This window comes from Thermobia domestica, chromosome 1, assembly GCF_964235325.1.
Source record: "Thermobia domestica chromosome 1, izTheDome1.hap1.1, whole genome shotgun sequence".
Lineage (NCBI taxonomy): Eukaryota > Metazoa > Arthropoda > Insecta > Zygentoma > Lepismatidae > Thermobia > Thermobia domestica.
Window position 1 is genome coordinate 119,105,972 of NC_137454.1, and position 27,117 is coordinate 119,133,088.

Consider the following 27,117-nt stretch of genomic DNA (forward strand, 5'->3'; position numbering starts at 1 on the left):
GGCTGGTTTCGGGCCTGCAGTACCTCCTGTTTGCGATTCGCAGCTTTCATCTACGTTTGGTAAATTTACGTTTCTATATATAATGTCCTCTCTGTTTCTTACCAAAGTACTATATAGTTTATTAATTGTATTTTGTTATATTCAAACAAATGTTATGCATTGTAAAGATATTTGCTATCACTGAGTTCTTCGATATGAGAAGAAAGTGAAAGAAACCCTGCCACTGCTAAAACGAAGCCAATAACTGAAGCATTAAAAGCAGTTTATATGCATTTAAAAGGTTTCTTTTAGAACACATTCATGTGAGAAGGAAGTTGTAGGCAGAAAATCATGGCAGACAGAGGTAAGTTTCTTGTTCTTTCTTAGACATAATATAAAGTGAGGGGTTTCTCAACCTGGGTCGCGACTCCTAAGAAGGTTGCGAGATAAATTCTTAGGTGTCGCAAACGGAGATGAAAAAGGTAAATGTAATATAATTAGGACCTAGTAGCAAAAAATATTTTTATTTCTTATTTTGCTAGACGTATTTTTATATTCATACATATTGCCAAATATAACAAGACATCTTTTAAAAAAGCAAATTGGAATAAAAGAGGAACGAAACTGGTGAAAAACTGCATATTGAAATATTAGAAAAAAACAAATAGAACTTCATATTAAAATACAATTCAAAATGAAGGTTGCAATCACACAATTGCAAACGATAAGTAGCAATAATTAGAAACCTTATTACAAACCGGACATTACTTATGAGGAAGGACCTACGCATGGTTGTTCCTGTAGGTCCGAACCACCTCTCGAAATTCCGACTTTTCTGTATATTTGGTCAAATATTAGGGCAGGGATGCAAATAAGCAACAAAATTTTACTCGCCCAAGAAAAAAAGCTACTAATCCACATCCCACAACAGAAATCATTTACTGCCTTCGGTATGATATTAAATACTCTTCCGCACCGATGAACCACTCGCCCGGGCGAGTGGACGAGTGGTTATTTGCATCCCTGTATTAGGGGTTATTTTTACAAATTTTAATATAATTTACTCTCATATTGATTTTGCAGCCTCCAAAGCTTTAGACCGCTCCAGAAATAAATTCCTGCTTATGTACTTGCTTGTGGGGATCGCTGGCAAGAGGAGGTGATGAAAGAAGATCGTGATATGGAATATGTTGAGAAAGCTTGGACTACGTGAAAAGAATGTCTTAATTCGACTATTATGAAAAGACAAGTCTATTCATGCAATTAAGTCGTAGAAAAGATATAGATGAAATAGAAGATATTTGGGACAGTAACACTCTTCATAACTATGAAAATACTTTGTTTTACTGATGTTTAATTTTTTGTTGGTGTCTTAAGATTACGTATAGTCAGTGGCGGCGCTAGGCTCGTAATATTAGAGGGGCAAGAGGGGGTGCAAGAAAAATTTTGAGGAGACGAGGCAACCACACTTGTTTTGCTTTGGGTATTAATATCAGTTGTACGTATTATTATTATTTATTTATTATTCACCGGTTGCACATAGAAAAATAGGGGCGAAGGAGAGCCAAGAAGAAATATTGGGGTGCCGGTCGCCGCTCCTCGCCTCCCTGTGGCACCGCCACTGCGTATAGTATCGAAACTATTTATTTGTGCAAAACGCAACATAAAAGTTGAAAGTTCAGCCTGTCAACCAAAAATACTGATTGCTCCATTGTTAACATTGTAACATACACCTGTATTACTCGATAACTCTGACCAACCTTTGAGCACAACAACTGCTTACTGTAACGAGAATCGTCTTTATTGATCAGTATACGTCTCTATTGAGTTGTAAGTTAGCTTTGTTCCTGTGTGTGTCAGACATTCACATACACAGAGAGAAAAGTGAATGTTTCAGTCCTTTTCTCATATTAAACAATACCTACGTCCACCATGGAACGACTTTTTGAATGTTCTGTTCTGTATAAGAAATTTAAAGCCATATAAGTCTTTTTTATCAAAAAGTAACATTATTTACAGGACAAGAAACTTTTGGCTGGAAACTATGTACCATGAAGATCTGTTAAAAAATTTTTAAATTTTGCCCAAATAAATTTCGTATATAAGGATCTACTGTGTATCTATTTATAAGTTCTTCTAGGTGTGGTGAAATTTGGAGCTTACACGTACGAGGATGGAACTCGATATATAGGTGACTGGAATTGTAAAGGTCAAAAACATGGCATGGGGCACCTAGTACTTCCTGATGGTACTCGCTATGATGGTGGCTTTCAAGGAGGATTGTTTGGAGGACTGGGAGTTCTCACATTTCCTGATGGTGCTAAGTGAGTATTCTAATTTATTTAAATGTTTATTCATAGGGCCTTTTCGGCTTAACTAGATGTCAGAATCAGAATATATAAATTGGTTTACGCGTATGGTATTAACACTATCGTGTATTGAGAAGTTTCATGGTTTAACTTCAGTTAGATCCTGATAAAATTTGTATTAAATCTGCGCGAAAGTAATGCTCTTTGAAACTAAAAAAAGAATAATGAAAATCGGTATATTTGTGTTAACATTATGCGTGAACATGCGCGCAATGAAATTGATTAATTACGATATGAATACTTTCAGCCTTTGAAACGTTTCGTTGTCTATCTCCAAAGACTATCATTAAACCCCGATGAAATTTAAATGAAACCATATAATCACGAGAAAGCTTAATCTTCCAATAATAATAATAATAATAATAATAATAATAATAATAATAATAATAATAATAATAATAATAATAATAATAATAATAATAATAACCGACATCCGATCAAACGTAATAATGCTTCGTCTAGATTTTTTTCTTTTCTGTGTTTTTACCAACACACATTTCAGACAGCCTTCATGGTTAACTTGTATTACACTAGTTAACAAATTTAAACTTTTTGTTTGTTACATGAGAAAAATCACCTGATCTTAAAGGAACTCTTTGCGCTGAATTCGAATATGCACTCGGTTTCTCTCCATCACGTACAGTTTTCCCGTAACAGAGGGATTTTCGGGAAATTCCCTCAAAAATTTCCCTTTTTCAGATATTTTATTCCCCTAGCTCCTGTCCCCTTACATATAGTAACATAGAAATTATACCTAAGTATACCTTGATTTATATTTAATAAACCCTAAAAGTTTCGTAAAAATCGCTTTGTTCTTTCTAGAGAAATAAATATATTTGTATGTATACTGTGTGCACTGTTTATTGCACCTGATAGTAATGCTTTCAGATCTCCTGAGTTGGGGTAAAAACGATTTGCTTTATTACTACAAACACAGACATAAAAATGAATATTTACAATAGTCAACAACACACTTGTATTGCTCTCCGTAAATTAGAAACGTGTATAAAAATAGAATGTACTTCCAACGTATATTTTTTTTTAAAACGTACAGTATATGTATATCTTAATACATATAGGTTCCTATATACAATTCTCCAAGTTTTTTCGTTTTGTTCATGAAATGGTTATCAATATTTGTTATCAAATGTAATAGAATGCAAAAGAAAGAAAGAATGGAATACAGACTCATTGTTGACAACAATGAACTAATGCAGTCTGAATTTTCCACTACGGTATCGTTTCCCCCCTCCCCCCGCGCATTTCTTTCTTTCTTGTGTTCTTGACACCTGGTGAGGGAGTTTTGTACATTTTTATATTGACGTGTGGTTTAACACTACTTCACTTTCAAAGTTGTCTTTGCTGCTAAGAGTGCTTTCATGTTTGATCTTAACGGCATTATACCCAACTAAGACCAGAAGTTTAGTTTGTGATCAGTACAATGGCGTCAAGAGGACGGCGTTCGTGTGTTAACTCACCAAATAGTTTTTGTTATGTGTGTGGCCAGTTTGTAGTTAAAGGACAGTGTAGATCCATTACGCCATCGGTGAAACTAGCATATTATATATATTTCGGATGTCGTGTGGGAGATCAGGACAAAACTTGGGCACCCAACATAATTTGTGCGTCGTGCTACGTCACTTTACTTGCATGGGCCAAAGGGAAACGGAGGTTCATGAAATTTGCTGTACCAATGGTGTGGAGAGAACCCACTAACCTCTGGATGATTGTTATTTTTGTCTCACAGTAGTTAAGGGACATTCTAAAAAAAGCAAATACACAATAAGTTATCGTTAACGTTAAATCCGCAATTAGACCTATTCCGCACGGGGATGAACTTCCACTTCCCGAGCCCCCTACCAACTGGGAAGAGATATGGCCAAAAGACTCTGATGATGATCATGACCTTGATGAACCATCGACATCAACATGTACATCCAAGGATCCAACGTTCATCCCTGACTGTGTTCGCGAGCCACATTTCATCCGGCAATGTGAACTTAATGACCTAGTCCGTGATTTGCACCTGACAAAACAAGAGGCGGAACTTCTGGGATCAAGGCTCCAGCAGTGGAACTTATTGGATGCAGAAACGAACATATCAGTGTACAGGAAAAGGCATGTTCAATTTTCAAGCTATTTCTCAACGCAAGATAATGTGTGCGTATGTACGGATATAAATGGGTTGATGGCGGAGCTAGGAATTCCTTACGTTCCAGAAGAATGGAGGTTATTTATCGACGCTTCAAAGGTCAGCCTTAAAGCTGCCCTTTTACATAATGGAAATAGAAAACCTTCTATACCACTTGCGCACTCAGTGAAGATTAAGGAATCCTATGACACCATGTCAACTTTGCTAAATCTTATAAATTACAAGGACCATTGTTGGCAAATATGTTGTGATCTCAAGGTAGTTGGTATTTTATTAGGACTGCAGTGCGGTTACACGAAGTACCAATGTTTTTTATGTTTATGGGATAGCCGAGCTGATGACAAACATTATAAAGTGAAGGAATGGGAACCTAGAGTGAATTACGTACCTGGAGAATGCAAAGTCAAATACGCTCCTTTGGTAGATCCTAATAAGATATTACTACCGCCACTTCATATCAAGTTAGGACTTATGAAAAACTTTGTCAAAGCCATGCACACATCTGGTGAAGGTTTCAAGTATTTGCGAGATAAGTTCCCTAACCTGAGTGATGCTAAGATTTCAGCGGGAGTGTTTATTGGTCCCCAAATTAGGAAATTAATGCTTGATGATAGCTTTGACAGCAAGTTAAACAGTGCTGAGCTAGCTGCCTGGACAGCATTTAAGTGTGTTGTGCGCAACTTTCTGGGCAATAACAAAGCTGAGAGTTACACAGAAATCGTACAGGACATGATACAGAAATACAAAGAGTTGGGTTGTAGGGTGTCTTTAAAAATCCACTTTTTGCACTCCCACCTCAGCTTCTTTCCTGCTAACCTAGGTGCTCTCAGCGACGAACAGGGGGAAAGATTCCACCAAGATATAATGGCAATGGAGAAAAGGTACCAGGGACGATGGGATCCTTCAATGATGGGGGACTATTGTTGGGGTCTTGTTAGAGAATGCAACATTTCTTACAAAAGAAGGAAGTAGTGTACGTTTTTGTAACCCAATGGAAGTTTCATATATTGTGATAGTTTTGATTGTCTTTTCATGACCTTTTGGTACATTTGTATTATTGTTTATTGTAAATTGTCACACTTGTAAATTATATTGTATTATAATTGTGTATATATGTGTTTATGGTAATAAAGCAAAACGTTTTACCTCAACTTAAGAGATCTGAAAGCATTACTATAAGGTGCAATAAACAGTACACACAGTATACATACAAACATATTTATTTCTCTAGAAAGAATAAAGCGATTATTACGAAACTTGGAGGGTTTGTTAAATATGAATCAAAGTATACTTAGGTATAATTTCTATGTTAGTATATGCAAGGGGACAAGATCTTGGGGTGTAAAATAAACGAAAAGGGAAATTTTTGAGGGATTTTCCCGAAAATCCCTCTGTTACGGGAAAATCGTACGTGATGGAGAAAAACCGAGTGCATATTCGAATTCAGCGCAAAAAGTTCCTTTAAGAACAGATATTTCCTTTTATATAACAAAACCTTTGTTAACTAGTGTTATTATGATTTCAATGGTAACTTTTTCATTAAAAGAAAGGACAGCCTAAGAACTAGAAACATTTTAATAAAGAACTGTAAACTTTATTAATCATCAATAATCAAACTTCAATGTTATGTTTCCGTACACATATTGTATCTGTATTTCTTTTGTATTTTTTACTATGTTATAATTAATTTTTTTTTATTGTTACAGGGTGGTCCATAATAATTTTAGTACTATGTTTTGTAAATAAACCGGATTATCATCCAATTTATTTTCTGAAGGGCAATCAGTGTGGTGGATACATTAATAATTAACAGGTCAGACAGTATAAGAGTATACGGAAATTAACTTAGGAATCTCTTGCATTGTTTAAAGCCAGACTTCCGTGTAAAGAAATCTGTATATGCACATTACTCCACAGACTTCACAATCAAGAAAATATATAAAAACATTTGTAAAAATCTAGAGTCTAGTGATGGGTCGAAGCAGTTCATTTGGTGGAGCTAGCTCATTCGCTCTGGCACCGATACGGGAGTCGTTCAAAGGTACCAGTTCCTTTTTGAACGGTTGGGAGTTGTCGTTCAAAAAGGAGCCTGTTCTTTTTTTGAATGGTTGGGAGTCGTCGTTCAAAGGTGCCAGTTCTTTTTTAACTGGTGTTGTGTCATTCAAAAGGTAACGACTACGTTCACTGAGTTCCCTGTACGTATGCATTCTTACTGGCTTCTGGCTATATCGGTGTCGATAGGCGTGTGCGGTAGTTTCGTGCATTCTTATTGGCTGTTTCGGAGCGGAGTCGTCGTTACTTTGAACTGCTGGAATTGTGTACGGTGCTCTGATGACTCAACTGCTGGTGTCGTCTGCAGAGCTGTCGTTACTTCGAACGGACAGTTCCAAATGTATGAACTAGTTCCATACTAGTTCACATGATGGTGTCGTTCAAAAGAGTCAGTTCGTTCATGAACGACCCATCACTACTAGAGTCAGGTATAAGGAAGTCTTACTACAAGGAAGACAATTGAGTCATCTGCGAAGTAATTGTAACGGTAGGATTTTAAAATATTGCAAGAAACACGGAAGGTAGTTTTCAACCTGCATGTAGGACACAAGGAGAGCAGTCTCAATTAAATTCTCGTTTCGGAAAGATCCCGCGCGATTCGGCACCTAAGTTTCTATATCTCTAGTGAATGTAATTTCAACACTTCTATAACAGAACTGGAATATATCAACAGCAACCAGGTCAGTAGTTTCTCTTGAGATGTCTAAGTTAAGCAACTATTAGCAAAACCAAATGATCATTAGCTTCAACTAAAACCAATTAAACTAACTTGTGTTCAAACTGTAGTAGCTAGTAGCTACACTGCCCATGCAAGGCCCTAAGTCATTTGAGAATTAAGAATAAACTATTTAATGACATACGTTAAGTGTAGTTATTTAGTTGGTTGTCTGGTTCGCTATCATCGAACCCAGATTGACCAGATTATGATAATATTAGCAGCAAATGATTAACCTTGATTATAAATCATCAACACCGAACCAGACGCCACCATACTACTACTACTACTACTACTACTACTACTAATAATAATAATAATAATAATAATAATAATAATAATAATAATAATAATAGTAGTGGTAATAGTAATCGTGCACCTATATCAAAGTTATGCGTGATCACATATTCACACATATACAGGGGCGGATTAAGGTTTTTGGGGCCCTGGAGCCGACTATTTCAAGGGGGCCCTATGTTACGAATAATTCCAGCGTATAAATTTTCTTTGCTGCCTTTCACAGCTTCATAGGCTTATCGAAACACCGACAGCTATGCTGTAATATTTTAATGTGCTCCAAGTTTACAATAATTAGTTTAATTACATTCATTATTAACAGTTAAATGCTCATATACTACAGTGTAATACACAAATGCCGAATACAAGCCAAATGGTCAACAGTCCCTGTAAAAACACTAATAGAGTAAAGGAGATTTGGAAAACCTCTTAGATTTGCTCTAAGTAATGACAGATATTTCAAAGTAATTGTCACAATAAGCTAATAATTTGGTTTGTAATAGAGACCCAAAATAGCTCACTCCATCACAAAATAAGTATCGTGAAGACGCTGGTGGAAGAAGATTTAACTTTAGCGATACTTCGAGCGTAGCAAGCGGGAAAAACAATTGCATGGGTCTGAAGTCTAAAATATAAGTTGATTGCTATGTTTTAGTATTAAAGATAAGGATTTTGGGGGCCCCGGAGCCTGGACTCCATTGGCTCCACCCTTAATCCGCTCCTGCACATATATAATTATAGTATTAACACTGTCAGCCATTGAAAGGTTTCATGGTCTAGCTCCGAAGATTATCGTTATCTCCTTATAAAAGTTTGTCTGAGGTCACCAGGAAAGACTACTCTTTTAAACAAAAGAAAAATCATCAAAATCTGTGTACCTATGTCCAAGGTGACCAGAATTTTTACTTGCAAAAACGGGACACATTCGAATCGGCGACGCGGGGGGGAGGGTAAATATATGACTTTCAGATTGTATTTTGGGACTCAACAGTGTTTTCAATTTACAAAATACACAAGTAAGAATGATAACACAGCGTCTCTAACTTAAGTACTACCCAACAATACTTTTAACTACTTGAACACTCAGAAATCGAACTCAATTCCCACTTGAACCACAGAACACTCAATTCTCATTTGAACATTCAGAAGTTCCAGACACGGCTCAACCTTCCCAATGAGTGTTGGTAGGGAAGATTGTAGAATTTGCATTGACCATTTATATTTTGGATAATAATTACGGGACACCTGGGTCATTTTTGCTTAAAAACGGGACATTTAGGCGTCCCGTTTGAGAATCAGATAAAAACGGGACAACGGTTGAAAAAAGGGACTGTCCCGGCTAAAACGGGACGTCTGGTCACCTTGCCTATGTCATATCCCAGTAATGGAAGTGACTATAGTTTACATCGTGAAAAGAAAAGAAACTGTGCATATACTTCATCATCGTACATTCAATACAGGACCTTATCCATTATAAAAAGCTAGCAAATGTAGATCACAAATAATAATAATAATAATGTAAAATTCACAATATTATTAGTTCTACAATTTTCAAACAATAGAAAACTTGAAATATTCTATATTCAGTGAAGTTTTCGTTAAAGATTTTAGTGCAAAATTTAAATAACTTTTCATTTATTTTAACACATTTTCATCTTAGTAATATTTTTGCACGGAAATATTATATATGTATAAAATGTATATGTTAGTATAATATCTTATTATGGGACGCCACGGGTATCCAAGGCAAGTGATTTTTTTTATATGTGTGTTTTCAGTTCGATGCCCTGTTGGAGTGTCGATACTATAATTTTTCAGTCGTTCTGCTGGGCTAGTAAACGCACAAACTTTGGCAAATGGACTTCAAGATCCTCTGTTTTCAATATATTTCTGAATCTGTGACTTGGTTACAGGTAACATAGTCGAGGAACGAACTAAAATCTTTCCAGCTATTGAGACAAAGCTTAAATATTCACTTTTAGTTCACATATGAGACTATTTGTAATACTAATTGGATTTCCCAATGCCAGTCACGTTCTAAACAAAAACTGTGCATTCGAGAGCTACGTTCGACACCGAAGCATTGATTCGAACTCCAGTACCCTCATATTTGCACCCTTACGTAGAGACAAATGTGTCATTACATACTTGCCTTTTGAGAGAACAAGGAAGTATGGGATTGAACCGAGACCATAACATATTTGGCGCTCGAACAGGGACATACGGGATCGAAATCAGTACATTACACGTTCAGTAATGCAAGTACAAACTCTCTTTTTATATATGAGGCCATTTTGTGGAGCACATATACAGTAATGTTGTTAATCCCATTTATTATGTTCATCTTTAGTTTCTTAAGTGAGTATGGCACTTTCCCTTTCACCAGAAGTTGTTTACATTTTTTACAAGACTAAGGCAAACCTCTGTCATATTAAAGAATATTGCTATTGCTTTTAATTTTATGCTTTAAAATACGACTAAAAGTTTTAATTATACTCAAAATTATGTAAATTCTTATTAAACAACACATTACAGTCAGTTTCATCGCCTTTCTTCTGAATTGGAACAATGATAGATTCTTTCCACTCTTGTGGCAATTCCTCCTTGTTCCAGATAAAGAGAATGAGTTTGTGTATCTTATTCCACAATTTTTCGCCTCCAGCTAAAATTAACTTAGCCGGAATTTCGTCTACACCCAGAGATTTGTGTTTCTTTAATTTCTTTATAGCGGTTTCTACTTCTATTCGGTTGGGTTCTAGAATTTACAGTTGTGCGGTGTGTATCTCCTTTTCTCCACGCACATTAGTTTTTGGCTGCTTGTTCAGCAAATTGTCAAAGAAATCATTCAATCTATTTAAGATGCTAGCCGTATCAGTGAAAACTGTTCCGTCATATGTTTGGAGATATGAAAAGAAAATGGTCTTGAAATTCCAGAGTCGGAAACACATAGACTATAGGAGTTCCTCATCGAAACAAACTAGACATTCGCCATCGAAATATCACAAATTCATTTGGGATGAATCTCTTCCTTCATTGGAGGCAGACAACGAATGTTCCAAAGATAATATACTAACAAGTAAACCTTACGTTTGGGTGAATCGAGTTGCTGACTGAGACACATATGAGAAAGTAGTACTAAATGTGATCAGTATTTCAGTGAAGTTGTAGGTGCGAAGCTCCAGGGGTTTAGGATATACAGCTACCAGAACATCACATGGAAGTACAGAATAGTCTTCATACAGTTGGAGGTAAAAGCTCTGTAAGACCTCTTGTAACGACAAAAGGTGAATAACAAATATATGGGTACATATTAGGACTAGGGGGAAGTCATATAGTAAGGGTATACCTGACGGCGGCCATCTTGAAATCCGCCATTTTGAATTAAGGTTAAGTTTTTAAAATAGGAATAGGGTCATGTGATACATGATTTAAGGCGCAAATTTAATCAGAAGAGCAATGGTCACGTTAATTTTGAGTTACGCACAATTGGTAAAAAGTTACAGGGAAATTAAATATTGTTGCAGCATATGTATTAGTCCTTTACCCCACCTTGTAAATTTTGTTTTAATGATAATAATTAAATAAAAAGCACGTGGATAAATATTAGGTATATGGTAAGAGTTGTCTTGATGGCGGCCATGTTCAAATCCGCCATTTTGAAGCAGACAAAAGTTTTAAACAAAACGCATAACAGAGATACCTTATTAATAGCAAATTTTACCATAACTCCAATGGTATAACCATTTTTGCTTTATCATTAACCAGCACAAAATTAAATGGATCGCACCTTACGACTACTGCTTTGACGGAATTGTTAACGACAGATGTGTCATGTGTAACTCGATTGCCTTTGTCAGGTGTGCTCACTGTAAGCAGAGCATTTGTGCAAGTCATGCACTCTTTTCTGAACTACATATTGATTGTACTAATTGAGGACTTTTCTGGAAGAAAGACCCAAGTTCAATTATGACTCAATTCCTCTTTGGTCATTTTTCCTTAAATTAGCAACTTGTTTATGCGATAACAAATGATGGTTAATGATAAAGCAAAAATGGTTATACCGTTGGATTTATGGTAAAATTTGCTATTAATAAGGTATCACTGTTATGCGTTTTGTTTAAAACTTTTGTTTGCTTCAAAATGGCGGATTTGAACATGGCCGCCATCAAGACAACTCTTACCATATACCTAATATTTTTCCACCTGCTTTTTATTTAATTATTATCATTAAAACAAAATTTACAAGGTGGGGTAAAGGACTAATATGCTGCAACAATATTTAATTTCCCTGTAACTTTTTGCCAATTGTGCGTAACTCAAAATTAACGTGATCATTGTTCTTCTGATTAAATTTGCGCCTTAAATCATGTATCACATGACCCTATTCCTATTTTAAAAACTTAACCTTAATTCAAAATGGCGGATTTCAAGATGGCCGCCGTCAGGTATACCCTTACTATATGACTTCCCCCTAGTCCTAATATGTACCCATATATTTGTTATTCACCTTTTGTCGTTACAAGAGGCCTTACAGAGCTTTTACCTCCAACTGTATGAAGACTATTCTGTACTTCCATGTGATGTTCTGGTAGCTGTATCTCCTAAACCCCTGGAGCTTCGCACCTAGAACTTCACTGAAATACTGACCATATTTAGTACTACTTTCTCATATGTGTCTCAGTCAGCAACTCGATTCACCCAAACGTAAGGTTTACTTGTAAGAGACATTTTTCTACCTACTATTGATGAGGCAATCACTGAGATGGAAAACTGCTTTAAATCATGTGGTAAAATCATTAGATCAATCACGCTCTACATCCAAAATTGAAAACTTTCTAAATTACAACACTGTGGAGCAACGGCGCCGATATTTTTTGATTGATTTCGTTTTAGTTAAAATCTTTTATGAACACTGTCATAAAGGGCTGTGCTCAATTATATTCACAATATAGTTTCATTTTATTATTATTATTATTATTGTGGGGACTGCCTCTAACTAGGCAAGAGACAGGCAAAGAAGATGGCAATATATTGCTTTGTTGCCTTTTCATAGACACATTTGAAACAAAAAATTGTGTTTTAGATGTTGGAAATTTTAACTTGCATCCCAATGTTTTAATTGCTTATTATTTTTTGATAATGGGAAGTGAGAAATATTTATTTTATATTGTTCCTATCAAACTGTGGGTGTGCATCACCCACAAGATTATTTGCTTGCGTGCTGGAGCCCCGGAGCACCCACGTAGTCGGCGCCCATGTTGTGGAACCTATGGCCCAGCATTATGAAAGTGATCTGGAAATATTAAAACATGAACTCAAAATCCTCCCAAGCACAATTAAGTTGTATGAAAACGAGAGAAAAGCAAAGTTGATTTTTTATGAATTTCATTAATCTTTTTGTGTTTACAAAAGCGCACTCCTAGAAACCTATAAGCTAGATGTCACAGAGGTACCAGTTTCTAGTGCTACAAGTGAAAGGTCATTCTCATGTTTGAAAAGATTAAAGACATATACGCAATTCAATGATTGATAGGTTAAAAAACTTAGGATTATTTTATATTGAAGAAAATTGCTAAATCGTTCGATCTTGAAGAATTTGTTGATAAGTTTGCTGCTGCCCACAAGAATAGAAAGATTCTCTTAAGTAGAGGCATGAACCTATAAGTTATTTTCCTTTACCATTAAAAGTGTATTTCTCTACTTCCACTTAAATCAACCAGCCAGTGGCGGCTGGTACTATATGTTGTATGGTTGTGCAACCGGATATTTTTTTATACTAAAGACATTTTTAAATGTTAAAGTAGTGTATCAGTAAAAAATAAGCCTTTGCTCATGAGCGCAAGACAGGATTGATGCATTTCTAAAAGAAATTCAATTAGAAAAACTGAAAGAAAGAGAGAGATTTACATTTCCAGTTGCAGCGAACATTGCCACTGGAAGCAGTAACGTTGAGCATATGGCAGCGAGCTCCTATCTCTTAACATGGGGAAGTGGATTTATTCTTGCATCGCTGCTATCCTCCCGTATTGTTCGCTTCCAGTTGCGTCTTTTCCGCAACTGGTATATAGTCAGCTTCTGTAATAGTTACGAAATCCTCCGCTTGGCAGCGCTTGATTCAATTGATATGGTGATTGAAATATAGACGCTTGAAAGAAAGGAGTTATTCACAAAACAAACTCGCAAAGAACAAATACGCGTGTGGTGGTAGTAGTGTTTCTTACAGGCATAATATTGGGGAGTTTACTCTCTCAAAGTTGGATAGCGTTTCCCCTGAAGCTAAGAAAATTGAATTGCTATCCAGTCCAGCCTCTTTTGATCCTGTTTCCGGACAAAAGTTTCTGGAAGAAACAGTGGCGGCTTTAGCGAGTAGGTCGGGTAGTCACGGGTTTACCCAAAAATTTTGAAAAATATATAAACGCTAAAAGATGCAATTCATTATCTACCATTAATATAGTAAATATATTTTCCACTATTTATATTAATGGTAGATAATTATTTCACAAATAGCATCAATCACTACTGTAAAACTAATTTCCTACTGTCATTAATCAATCAAAAGTGTATATATATCAATAAGCAAGGGAGCGGGCCTACCCAAAATTAAAATCCTAAAGCCGCTCCTGGCAAGAAAACTTGATTGGTAGTTAAAAAAAAAAGGCAGCGGCGTAACTTTAGAACCAACAATGCAAGCAGGCTTGGCGTGGTGTAATGGCCCACAGACTCTATAATTTTCTCATTGAGAGAAGCGAGATTATGTATTATGCTGGTTTTACAGTAAAGTCCTAAGCATAGACACCAGCAACAGAAGTATATATATTCTTTCTGTGTTTAAGAGGTTGCTTGGTTTTGTTTTCACAGAATTTCTCCAATTTAAAACATCGTTAAGTTAAGAACTGAAATAAAGAAGACTCAATAGTCAAACATACATGTAATATGATGTACAGAATGAATGGTAAACCAAATCAAATCAAACGAACATTGATAATAGCAGAAATATCTAGTGCTTGCAATCGCAGTTCGTTCTTTCTTCCTACTTTGAAATATATTCCTACCATTCCCAAAAGATACATTCCTATATTTAGGGTATTTTCACCATCAAATTCAGTGATTTCGAATTCACGGTTAATTCGATTGATTGAAAACTAACAAATCATTCCAAATATTAATATTTAGTAAATCATGTCTCGCAGGAGAAAACGTCCTACCACTGGTCTAATTCCTAGCTCTGTGTCTTTCGTGCACATGATCCCGTGTCCGATTTCCTAAGCTTCTTTTGCCTTTTTGCTGAAATGTAAAACTATTTTTTTTATTATTATTTTCGAAGGAGAAATCTTAGATTTCGTGCTTCTTTATAGTAGAACAGCAGACAAAAAATACATGGTTACTGAAAATGGACTTTTTGTCCCTTATATTCATACAAAGAAATGCTAACAAAATCCATATTGTCGGAGGAGAGAGGTGTTTCTGTACCCTAAAGAAAATAAAGCGGAAAATATTTGCGGTAGCGATGCTTTGTATTCAGAAAAACTTGGCGAGCAGCATTTCAGATTTCAATGAAATCATAGAAAAATTTGAAGCTCGAAAAGAACGAAGAAAGGCCTTATATTTCAAAATAATGCATAGTTTATATAATTAAATAATTTTGTTTAACTACGTGCATGAATATATTCAATTTTCTTGCTTTTTTTTCTTCTTTTAGGGTTAACGCTATCATTCATGGCTTACAACACATGCTATATATTGATTTATCTCTTGTTCAATAACATGAGTGTAGAAGTTCTGTATATAGATAGCGTATAAACGTACATTGATAGTGGTTGTTTGAAAGAAAGGAAATAGCTTATATATTAAATCAATATTAGAGAATACACTTTAATCAATAAATATAAAAATAGAGCTTAAAAAGACTTTCCTCTTCATATTTCCTGAATATTTTTTGGATAAGACTCCAGAACGCTGGGGGAAGGGAAAACTTGCGCATACCTACATACCTTTGATATTGCAAACAGTGCTTCTATAGACCACGAACCGCTACTACAACCAGCCACACATATTTTAAAAGCCGTGATTAAATAACTACTTATCTATATTAGGAATCAATTATGTTCATGTATCCTAGTTGTTTGAGGTAGTAAATTCTTACATTTTCACTGTGAAAGAGTAAAATCATGAACAACGAAGATGAAAAAATTCACCTTGAACACACACACGCTTATATAATATTAATATAAATAAAATCTTTCGTTCATGGGAAATGGCCCACTCAAAATTTTCTTGGGCCCTTCATTGGTCCCCCCTGAAAAAATTCTAGTTACACTACAAATTATATTATTGCTTGTAGTAATATTTATTATGTACTTTATCTACAGTGGTTATCTACAATATCACATCTTTAAGTATAATCTTGTCTATTTGCAGACTAAGTGTCAATATTACAACTGTTGCCATTTAACTTGTTATATACAATGTGCTGCTCATTTCCTATAGGAGTGACTTTTTTAAAACATGCTCTGGTTCTGGGAAAAATATGAAATAATTTTGATTATATACTATAATACAGAATTATAAATGATAGAATAATATTAATTATCAATTGATTATACACTTTATTCTAATATTGTAGGTACGAGGGTGAATTTATGCAAGGATGGTTCCATGGTCACGGAATATTCTGGAGAGCAGATGGGATGAAATTCGAAGGAGAATTCCGAGGTGGAAGAGTCTGGGGTCTTGGTAAGTAATTGATCGTTTTCTTATTGCAAAATCCCTGTTAAGGGTATCATCTGCCTTATTACTCATTCTTACATATGTGGTATCCCTAATCCCAATTCCTTTATTTTAACCACGTATTTTGTTTTACACATATTCGTAAACTATAGGGGATAGGTACTGGTCATCCCACCCCTATTCTAATAGCCTAGTAACATCGATTAGCTCTGTTAACAAACGGAATAGAATATTCCTTCCAGTAGAATTTACTACATATACATATTAATTACTAAGTAATATTAATTATATTATGTTTATTTAATACATAAAAACATTCTTTTTTTAAAAAAAGATAACTTTGTACTTTTACATATAACAAATAAGTTAATTTTATAGGCTTCTGTGTATTTGAGTTGCTCAGAACCAGTGGATATTCATTTTTTACTTGAGTAACATGACAACGTGACTGAATAAAAAAAAAAAATGAAATTTGACTTACTTTCTCTACCAAGTATAGAAAATAGGCAAGGGAAAATGCTATTAATTTTATCCTGTGAAATAATTATATTAGGGAAGAAATTCCTAAATCGGAACAGTATATGGAAAAGTGAACGTAGCGTGCTAATCATTTTGAAAAGAACTTTTTCTGCAAAGAAATTATATGACATCACAATTACTTCTCTAACTACTGTATATAGTTAACTCATAAATAGTCATTTTACGATTATTATTTCAATTAATTCATACATTTTTAGAAGAAAAGAAGGAAGAAAAATACTATCTACCTATAATATTAAAATAAAATAAGTACGCATTAGAAGTAAATATTATACTTTGTTATTTTAAGATTGGCTGTAAATTCAAGATCACAGACATGATTCCCCATTACTCACCACTTTCCCTACTTGCTTTACTCGTGACAAATATATTGAGCTCCCTCGTGGCTAAGCGGTTAGCGTACGCGCCTTTGGCGTGGGAGACCCGGGTTCAATTCCCGGCGGGAGCTCATGTAGTTCGGATTCCACGTTAATCAGTAGGTCCACGTCTCATAAAAGCCTCGCTGCTGAACGGGACGCTAAACTAAAATCACCTCACCTCGTGACAAATATAGATAAAAGTGTTGTCAACTTAATCCTAAAATATTTTATTGCGTATTTAATACATTTAAATTCTATGTGTAAGAAGCTATCCACATAGACTAGCTATCTTGACATCCTGGGACCAGTAGCGCGGCACCTATAATTACAATCCATTTCATTTGGACGCGAGATAATGCGGTGGAGTTAGAGTCTATATTATGAAGGTTGATCTGTGCTTTTGGTCCGAGGACCGAGGTCACAACATGACGGTTTGTACAGCCGCCACTGCACCAGATTCAAGCTTCGACCATGGTTCGGAGCCCACATTAATAGCATTGGCATACTTTGTGGGCTACCAAGCCTACCGGCGGTAGCCCTAGAATATTACAAAATAAAGTTAATATAATATAAACTAATTTATATTGATAATTTTATACTTTAGTATCTTCTTTCAATGTTAAAAGATTCTGTAAAATGTATGCATTTAGAAACATCTACTAACTTTTCTCACGCACTCTGTCTCGCTTCCGTAAGAGATTTTCAATCTGACAACACAAGAGGAAACCTCCTCTGTTACTCAACTGCAAGAAAAATCGTGTAGTTATCATTGCATTCCCCTTCCCACTGGCGTCTCTGGCATGTAAAATTTGGGGGGACATCAAAGGAAGTGATTTAAATGCTATTACCTCAGCGGAATTTTAGATCATGTCGATTTGTTATTTATTTATTAAACAGATGACTGTGATAGACTGAACAAAATTAATAATCTAGCAGCTATTCAATAATATTTAAAAAATATCAACACGAAAAATGCAAATTCATACATACAGTGACGTAAGGAATACAAAATCATCGTAATGTCCTTTAGTTACCTATTTTTTTAATGGTAATGCAAGCAATGACCAAAGATCGTCATGCGGCGGTCATTGCTTGCATTAGATCTATCTGCTAACTCGTCTAGGTTGAGGTCTAGTAAATCATGGTGTTTGGGACAGATGATAACATGATTTAATCTCTCCTGTGTCATTGTGTTTCTAGTCTTCGAATAGATCTAAAGCTCTGTTCAGCTTCACATGAAGAAACTAGCAGCACAAGCAAAAGACGCAATAAGTTTTCAACGTTTTTAAACATCGCTCGAACTTCTGGTTCCACTTCTTGTAGTAAAGTACTTTGCAAGCATGACTGACACAAGACACAGAAACATTTCTGCAGAAACATTTTCATCTCAAGAGAAAATGACACTGCATCTATTTCTGGATAATTTTCAAGTATGTCAACTTGTTCGACCATACCTGATAAAAGCCGTATCTTCTAGTTGCCGAAGACGCAGGAAATCCGACTGAGTATAAAATTCCCTATAATACGCACTGACATCTTCAGGAACAAAATCTTCTACCGGTCCTGTGTACTTCCTTGGTACTCTCTTCATTCTTGGCAATGAAAAGGGGTTCAAATTATATTTTACTACTTTCTCACTAGCTTCTTGCATTATCTTGTCAAACCTTTCTTCTTTGTGTAGGTTCTGAATATTTCCTGAAACAATTTCAACACCTTTAATCAAGCCTGTTACAGTTTATTTCCGACTTTGGAATGACTTCTTCAGAAGTAGGTTCGATCCCAGCCCCCGCCAAGTGAACTTTGTGGTGGACAAACACCGTGTGTGTGGGTTTTCTCGGGGTTCTCCCGTTTCCTCCCACTTTCTTCATTCCGCCATTTCATTCATTACTCATCATCACCGTCTCCTTTAGCCTAACCGGCATAACCGTGGGACGTAAAACTCAAAGATTTCATTTCATTTTTTTCTTGAGAAGTACCAGCATACCAATTATTTTCTGTCTAAGTAATAAATCCAACAGCTTTATGCCAGTTTCAAAATAGGATAGAAGATCTGGAGCTCTTGTAAGCTCTTTTTCAATTTCAGAAATACCATGCAGAGTTTCTAGTATAACATCATATTTATCTAGAATTTCTCGAATCTGGTCACCTCTGTATAACCATCTTGTAGGACAAAGTGGTTTTATTCTAGTAACATTGCCTATTGGAACTTCAGATTAGATTCAAGTATAGCAACAAAATTTCCTCTTGCTATATCTGATTGAGAAAACAAGACACCTAACTCATGAGCCCATTGCGTTGCATTCATGAGTTTCCAAACATTATTTTGAAGGACTATTACTCGACTAATGAAGACAGATAAAAATATTAGGCCTACATTAACATAGTGTTATAATCCAACGGTTCTTAATCTTCTTTTAGTCATGGTCCCCTCTGGGACTATGATTGGAGCTTTAAAACTCCTTCCAAGAAATATGGACTTAAATATAAATTTTCGTATACTTTATTTTACAGAAACTTGATCGTATCATACACAATAAATTACTACTCTGTTATCTAATACTAATAACACTCAACCAACACTGTAATCTAGCCAACCTGTGTATTATCTTCGATTTAATTTGTTACCTTTCATCTTGTCTTCACGGATTCCCTGAGACATATCAAGAACTGTTATAATTGTTTCACAGCCTGAATATTATATTCCAAATAAATATAATTATTATTATTTAAATGTTATTCTGTCGTTAGTAAATAAATTAAATTAGAATAAAATATTGAATATTTCGTACTTCAAAATTTTGGGGAAGGACGCGTCTCCCTCGTCCCCTCCCCCCGCCAGAGACGCCCGTGCCCCTTCCCTGCATCTACAACCCGTAGCGTACGAACGGGCTAGCAGGTGACATCAGTTGCCTCTAGAGCAATCTGTTTCTTGGGTGTGAGTAAAGGCAAAGGAAAGTTATATGACAAAGACAGTGCATTTTGTGTCTCTGGAAATTGTCTCGGACATCTTGAGCTTCGTTCCGTAGCGGTTTACGTCAACGAAATTCAAATTTTGTGTTTTACAGTATTTTGCAATAGTCGGCATAGTTATAATTACTTGTTTCATTATTTCCGTTACGTTCCGAAGGCTCTTACAGACTGAGACTCCTTTGTTGTTAATGGACTATTTCAGCATTCTTTACAATTCGCACACAGTGGTGCACCACGGGGGATCAAACGGGTCCGAACCCCCCTCAAAACATCCTAAATCTAATATATTTGTACACTTTCTCAATAAAACTATACTTGTTTAACAGGGAAATGATTGATGTAGCATGAAAATTTGATCTAACACTTCATCTGTACTCTTTCTCTTATAAGAAGCCGCCGGGGCTCAGTGGCAGAGCATTCACTTTTGGTGCATGGGGTCCCTGGTTCGATCCCCGCTCACGCCAAGTGAAGTTTGTGGTGAACAAACACATTGTGCATGTATTTTCTCTGGGTTCTCCCATTTTCTCCCCTTTCTTCATTCAACATTTCATTAATTTCTCATCATTACCGCCTCCTTTAGCCTACCCGGCATAAGCGTGGGTCATAAAACTTACAGATTTAATTTCATTTTTTCTCTATTATTATTTGTTTGCTAGTTTGTTAGATAGAACACGTCCAAACAAGGCGCGCGCTATAGCCAGTAGGAAGAGCACAGGCATTACTAAAGAGGAACTAGGCCCAACTAGCAATTACTCAATACTGCAGAGAAAGAGTTATTATTATTATTATTATTATTATTATTATTATTATTATTATTATTATTATTATTATTATTATTATTATTATTATTATTATTACAGGTGTTATAAAGGTTAGTGGTAGTCCAAGCCATCAAACCAGTATACGCCACTGGTTAATAGTAGGTTGGTAGATCCTGTCCTTCTTAACCTCGGTGATACATAAGGACACAAAACAAAACAAACACTCAAACTCTTTAATAATACATAGATAATTTGTTGTGATTTCAGAATCACTGATTAATTTCTTTAAAAAAAATAATAACTAAGTAACGAACTTATTAGATGTTAACCAAGGATGTTATAAAATAGAGGATTTGCCCGTATGTATCTTTATCCTATGAAATCAATGAAGCCCCCAAAAAAAAAAAAAAAAGAAAAAAACGAGCATCGGCACGTCTGATTGGCTACTCTCTCCGCCATGATTGTTGGCTCAAAATATTGCGATCTCATTGAGCGGAGTCTTCAGAGTAGGGGTGGCGAAACTGTGACGCATGGCTTCAAGATTTTGTTATTAGGGCAGATCCTCTATTTTATAACATCCTTGATGTTAACACAATTTCCATATAAAGAAATAATATTTCTCTCTTTTTCTGCAATGGTTGTTGAATTTACAAGGCGCTATTTCTTTTAACAGAATTGTCCTGATTTAAGTACGTTTCCTGATGAATATAAACGATACAACGTTACCATTGTATCTATTCTATTAGCGAAATTTTAAATCCAGTTAATCGTCCTTTCTTCCTCGTGTAATCATTCTTGAGCGTAAAGTTCTTAATCCAAGTGATCTGACAACATCCCACGTAACAATGAAATAATGTTATTAAAGTAAGTTGTTATTTTTTTAGTTTAAGGTGTCACAGTTATATTTCGAGGCTGAGAGAGACGGTGATGAAATTTTGGGGTGAAGAAAATGAGAAGAAACGAGACAACCCACGCACACGTTGTTTATTCCCTACAAAGCCCGCTTGGCGCAAGCTGGAATCGAACCATGACCTCAAACACCAGAGGTGAGCGTTCTACTACTGAGTCATTACAGCCTCCAAATTCGTTAGCCTATTTACAGCTTTAAGGCATACTACACAAGCTACAATATGATTACTAATGTGCTACCACTTACCAGGACATGTCAGGCGCGGTGCATGAGAGGAGTACCTTAATATGTCAATTCTGAAGTAAACAACTTAAAAAATATATAGACGAATAAATTCAGTGCCGCGAATAGCTTGTTAGCAAAACTATAACTCATTTTGTGGTACCAAAACATTATTATTATGATAATAATAATAATAATAATAATAATAATAATAATAATAATAATAATAATAATAATAATAATAATAATAATAATAATAATAATAATAATAAGAAGAAGAAGAAGAAGAAGAAGAAGAAATGAGAAAAAGACGAAATGAAATCTTTCAGTCTTTCATTCCACGATATGCCCTTTAGGTTAAAGGAGACGATAATTAAGGCAAGTGAATGATGATGGAAGAATTGGTGAAAAACTAATATAAAACATTGTGTACATAAAAGTCAATTAAGCAGAAATAATTCCTAGTCAATGCTGTTAAAAGTGTCAAACTCTCTATCTATCTAAAACAAAGAAAAGAAAAGCTAAAAATGGTAGTCTTAAAATTTCAATTTAGCTTAATGTTGCTGAAGTTATTGCTTAAAAACAACTAGTTAGATCTCATAAAAATTTTTATGTGCTTAATACAGTAAGTTTAAATTTATAAACTTAAAAAAAACTTAAAAAAAAAAATCACATTTCCAATATACAGGAACTAAAATCGTTATTCCTTATGCTATTATCTGGCACTTTAAAACCTGTTTCGTAAACAGAATTCACTGATATATACGCTATCAGGCCCGTATCCAGGGGAGGGGGTTAGGGCGGTTAAATTTTGGCTGGCCCCCTAAAATTTTCATGATAGACTGGCAAATGAACTATAATATAGTTGCATCGGTCCCCCTAACTTCAGCCGGGCTCCCCTACATTTTTGGGTTGGCTACAGGCCTGTACGCTATAGTATATAGTATCTTTTGCATGCATACTTTGTCAAAATCTTTTCTTCTATTCGTAAGACTCTCCAAACTCCAATAATTATTCTAATATTCATAGCTATGTGAATAGTAAATGAAATGAAATGAAATCTTTGAGTTTTACGTCCCACGGTTATGCCGGTTAGGCTAAAGGAGACGGTGATGATGAGTAATGAATGAAATGGTGGAATGAATAAAGTGGGAGGAAACGGGTGAACCCCGAGAAAACCCACGCACACGGTGTTTGTCCACCACAAAGTTCACTTGGCGGGGCTGGGATCGAACCCGGGACCCCAAGCACCAGAGGTGAACGCTCTACCACTGAGCCACCGCGGCCCCCAATATGTGAATAGTATCTCATTAGTATTTATAATAATAATAATAATAATAATAATAATAATAATAATAATAATAATAATAATAATAATAATAATAATAATAAGTGAATATTTACTTATTGAAATACAAATCCAGCATTTTCCAGGTAAATTAAGGGCTTGACAAGTGCTTGTGGCATTTTGTCCACTGTAAAATGTGATCAACTGCTACAAATGCCCTTTTATTTAATATAAACTTGGAGCTTAAGAGGGCTAGAACTCCCACTTGGACTCCACCACGGATGTACCGATATACTTATATGTGAACAAATATGGTAGAAAATATTAGATCGATTCGAGAGACTTTTGAAATGATGGAATACATCAATCCATGGAAAATACACAGGGAGTTCTATTTGGAAAGTTTTTTATGAAGGAACCTTTAAGTATCCCAGGAAGAGAATGGGAAAGAAGAAAAAAGAGTTTTAGTGAGTAGGAGTTATCTTTGATATCAAATTAACCTTTGCTCAACACGTTGACGAAAGAACGAGTAGTGCATATAGAAACCTAGGTTTAATTTATAGGAAGAGGCAGGATTTCTACAAAGAATTAACATTTATAAGGTTATACAGAGTGTCCAATGTACGATGCAATCCGGAGTTTGGGATAGTAGAACTTTTGAACCTGAAGTGATACACGAATAATGGTTATACCAAAATGAAGCCTTGTTCATGCATATATTTTTAAACTAAGAAGCAACGATTGAAGTACACTAGGAACCACACAGTGTTGTTAGATATAACTGAAGGTGTAAATAATTTTTTTCTTGTAAACATGTAAATTGACTCATAACTCATATGTATGGATGTTCTGTCGTTAATTTTCAGTTTGTTTAGTTGGAGTAGCTTGGAAACTATGGAGCAGAAAAAATAATTTTTCATTTCCACCGATAACTAATCGGATGAGGCGTTTGTAAGAGGGAACTAGAGAAATCGTAGTTTTCATAAATTAACACTCTGAATTGGCAACTTTGCTAATGTTTCAGTGCATCAAAAGATGTGTTAAGGATCTGTCTACATTATGTAATTCCTGAAAACAATGAAAAACAAACTTTGAAATTATCATGATAAAACGTTTACTTAGATGCACCCGGCAACACTGCTACTATCAGAAATGAGTTATCAGCTCTACAGCGGATGCTGGGAGTGTCCCTTGTTTTGATTCAAACATTGGTTCACACGTTTCACCAGGTTCACAGCAACTCTACGAAAATTAGAAGTATTAATGTTCTCAATAGCACTGCGAATGTTCGTTTCCAGGTCTTGAATAGTTCAAGAATTGTTCTTGTATACCTCTAGCTTTAAATATCCCCATAGAAATGAATAGCCGAGTGCATGTAAGTAACAATTTTATCATGATAATTTCAAAGTTTGTTTTTCATTGTTTTCAGGAATTGCATAATGTAGACAGATCCTTAACACACATTTGATGCACTTAAACATCAAAAAAGTTGCCAATTCAGAGTGTTAATTTATGAAACCTACGATTTCCCTAGTTCCCTCTTACAGAGGTCTCATCCGATTAGTTATCGGTGGAAATGAAAAATTATTTTTTCTGCTCCATAGTTTCCAAGCTACTCCAACTAAACAAACTGAAAATTAACGACAGAATATCCATACGTATGACTTATGAGTCAATTTAAATGTTTTGCAAAAAAAAAAAAAAAATTACACCTTCGGTTACATTTGATAACACTGTGGTTCCTATTGTACTTCAATCGTTGCTTCCCAGTTTAAAAATATATGCATGAACAAGGCTTTATTTTGGTATAACCATTATTTGTGTATCACTTCAAGTTCAAAAGTTCTACCATCCCAAACTTCGTGTTGCATTGTATATTGAACACTCTGTAGAATTGCACCTCCTCCCCCAACAAAAATTTATCGGTGCGTGGCACTGACTCATTTTCATGTAGCTTGTTGAGCAAGTGTATGATATAGAACTGCATGAAGAGTATTTTCAGCAATACGGCGCCACATCTCTTTATCACAGAGGATTCGAGGAAGCTGATTTCAAGTCTCTTTGGGGACTGGGTATTTCCCAATAGTTTATGCCACCATCCGACTACTTCTTCTGAGATTACGTGGAATACAAAATAGATATACACTACCTGTTCTCAAACATTGGAGGATTACACATGAATAGCAGAACGTTACAAACGATATCAAGGGTACCACAATCCTGGGAAAACCAGCCAGGAACATTCAGTTGTTTTCAGCAGCAAGGTGAATACTTTCAGCATTTACAATAAACGTTTGAAATCTTCACATATTTGATGTTATGTGCAGGAATTTTTTGTTTACATAATTTACTCCAATAAAATAAATTTAATGCTGGAATAATTCACAGCCACACCCAAACACAAATTAAAGTTCTGTGGACCGGACCCCAGGTATTTTGTTACACAGAATCCAAATTTCGAAACCCCAGGAAGATCGATAGTGTCAATTCCTTTCTATGAGTGAAAAAACTTGAGCGATTTTGTTTAGGGAAGATACAAGTAATACAGCTATGCAAAGAAACAAAAGTTCTGTTCAACGGTCCTCAGGGTATAGATTCGATATAATTTGTTACATGGTCAATTGACCGTGTCACTTTTGTTTTATGGGCGAAAAACGTGGGTCCTCCCTATCTAAAATCACTCAAGTGTTTCGCAAATAACAAAAAATTGACATGGTCAATCGTCCTGAGGTTTCGAAATTTGAATTCTGTGTATTAAAATACATCGAATCCATGCCCTGGTGTCTGCTGAACAGAACTTTTTTTTTTTTTTTTTTTTGTATAGCTGTATTAGGTATATCCTTCCTATCCAAAATTGCTCAAGTTTTTTGCCCATAAAAATTGACACTTTTGATCTTCCTGGGGTTTCGAAATATGAATTCTGTGTAACAAAATATCTCTAATCCATACCCTAAGGTTTGGTCCACAGAACTTTTATTTGTGTGTGGGTGTGGGTGTATCTGTGTAATTAATGTGTTACTTTTATATAAATCGCTCTGTCCAATAAAGTTCTTGAGCAATGCTAACTCTGCCTCACTGCTGGCCGGTTATATTTTATTATTACGTTTATTTATAATATATTGTAGAGCCAGAGTACCGGTAATATATTTGTTAAGGCTATACCCAGAGTCAGGAAGGGGGACATACGAGGTCAGGCCTTAAAGAAAATTAAATTTTACACTGATTTAAACAATGTTTAGAATTCTCTCTAAAAACGGCTCTTTTCTTCTTTTCCTAAAATAAAAGATGATTGCCCTATTCCCGGATTATTTTTCTGGATATGGCCTTGAAGTGTCTACTTTTTATATATTTATTTATTTTTCAGGAGTGGTCACGTTTAAAGATGGCAGCCAAGGATTTCCGAGGAATGAAGGTTTCTTCCAAGACTGTAGATTTGTAAGGAAGAAGAAGTGTCCTGAGGTGGTTCACAGAGCTCAAAAAGTCGCCATGATGGCTCGTGTACAGTGCGATGCTACGATATTCAATTAGAAAAATTTGATTACGTTACACCTGCACTTAATGTCATAAAATTGTGGTTTTGCTTTCACCATAGTTACTATAGAGTTATCATTAAAAGTTCTATTTTTTTCTTTTTTAATCGTATTACACATATTAATTTCAGAACTTGTAAAGGGAATTGCTTGTGTGAAATATTTGTTTATATTATTTTTTGCTAGGAAGATATTATCTTTTATACTAATTATATATATACTAAATCTATACAGGTCGTAAATCAA

The 27,117-nt window shown here is 35.3% G+C and overlaps 1 protein-coding gene across 1 annotated transcript; it reads left to right on the forward strand.

Annotated features, from left to right (window-relative positions):
- Positions 1–330: 330 nt before the first annotated feature.
- rtp (MORN repeat-containing protein retinophilin) lies at positions 331–27,117 on the forward strand. Its single transcript, XM_081726786.1, has 4 exons — positions 331–343; positions 2,111–2,303; positions 16,188–16,297; positions 26,706–27,117. The coding sequence occupies exons 1-4, from the start codon at positions 331–333 to the stop codon at positions 26,867–26,869; spliced, it is 480 nt and encodes a 159-aa protein (XP_081582912.1). The 3' UTR covers positions 26,870–27,117.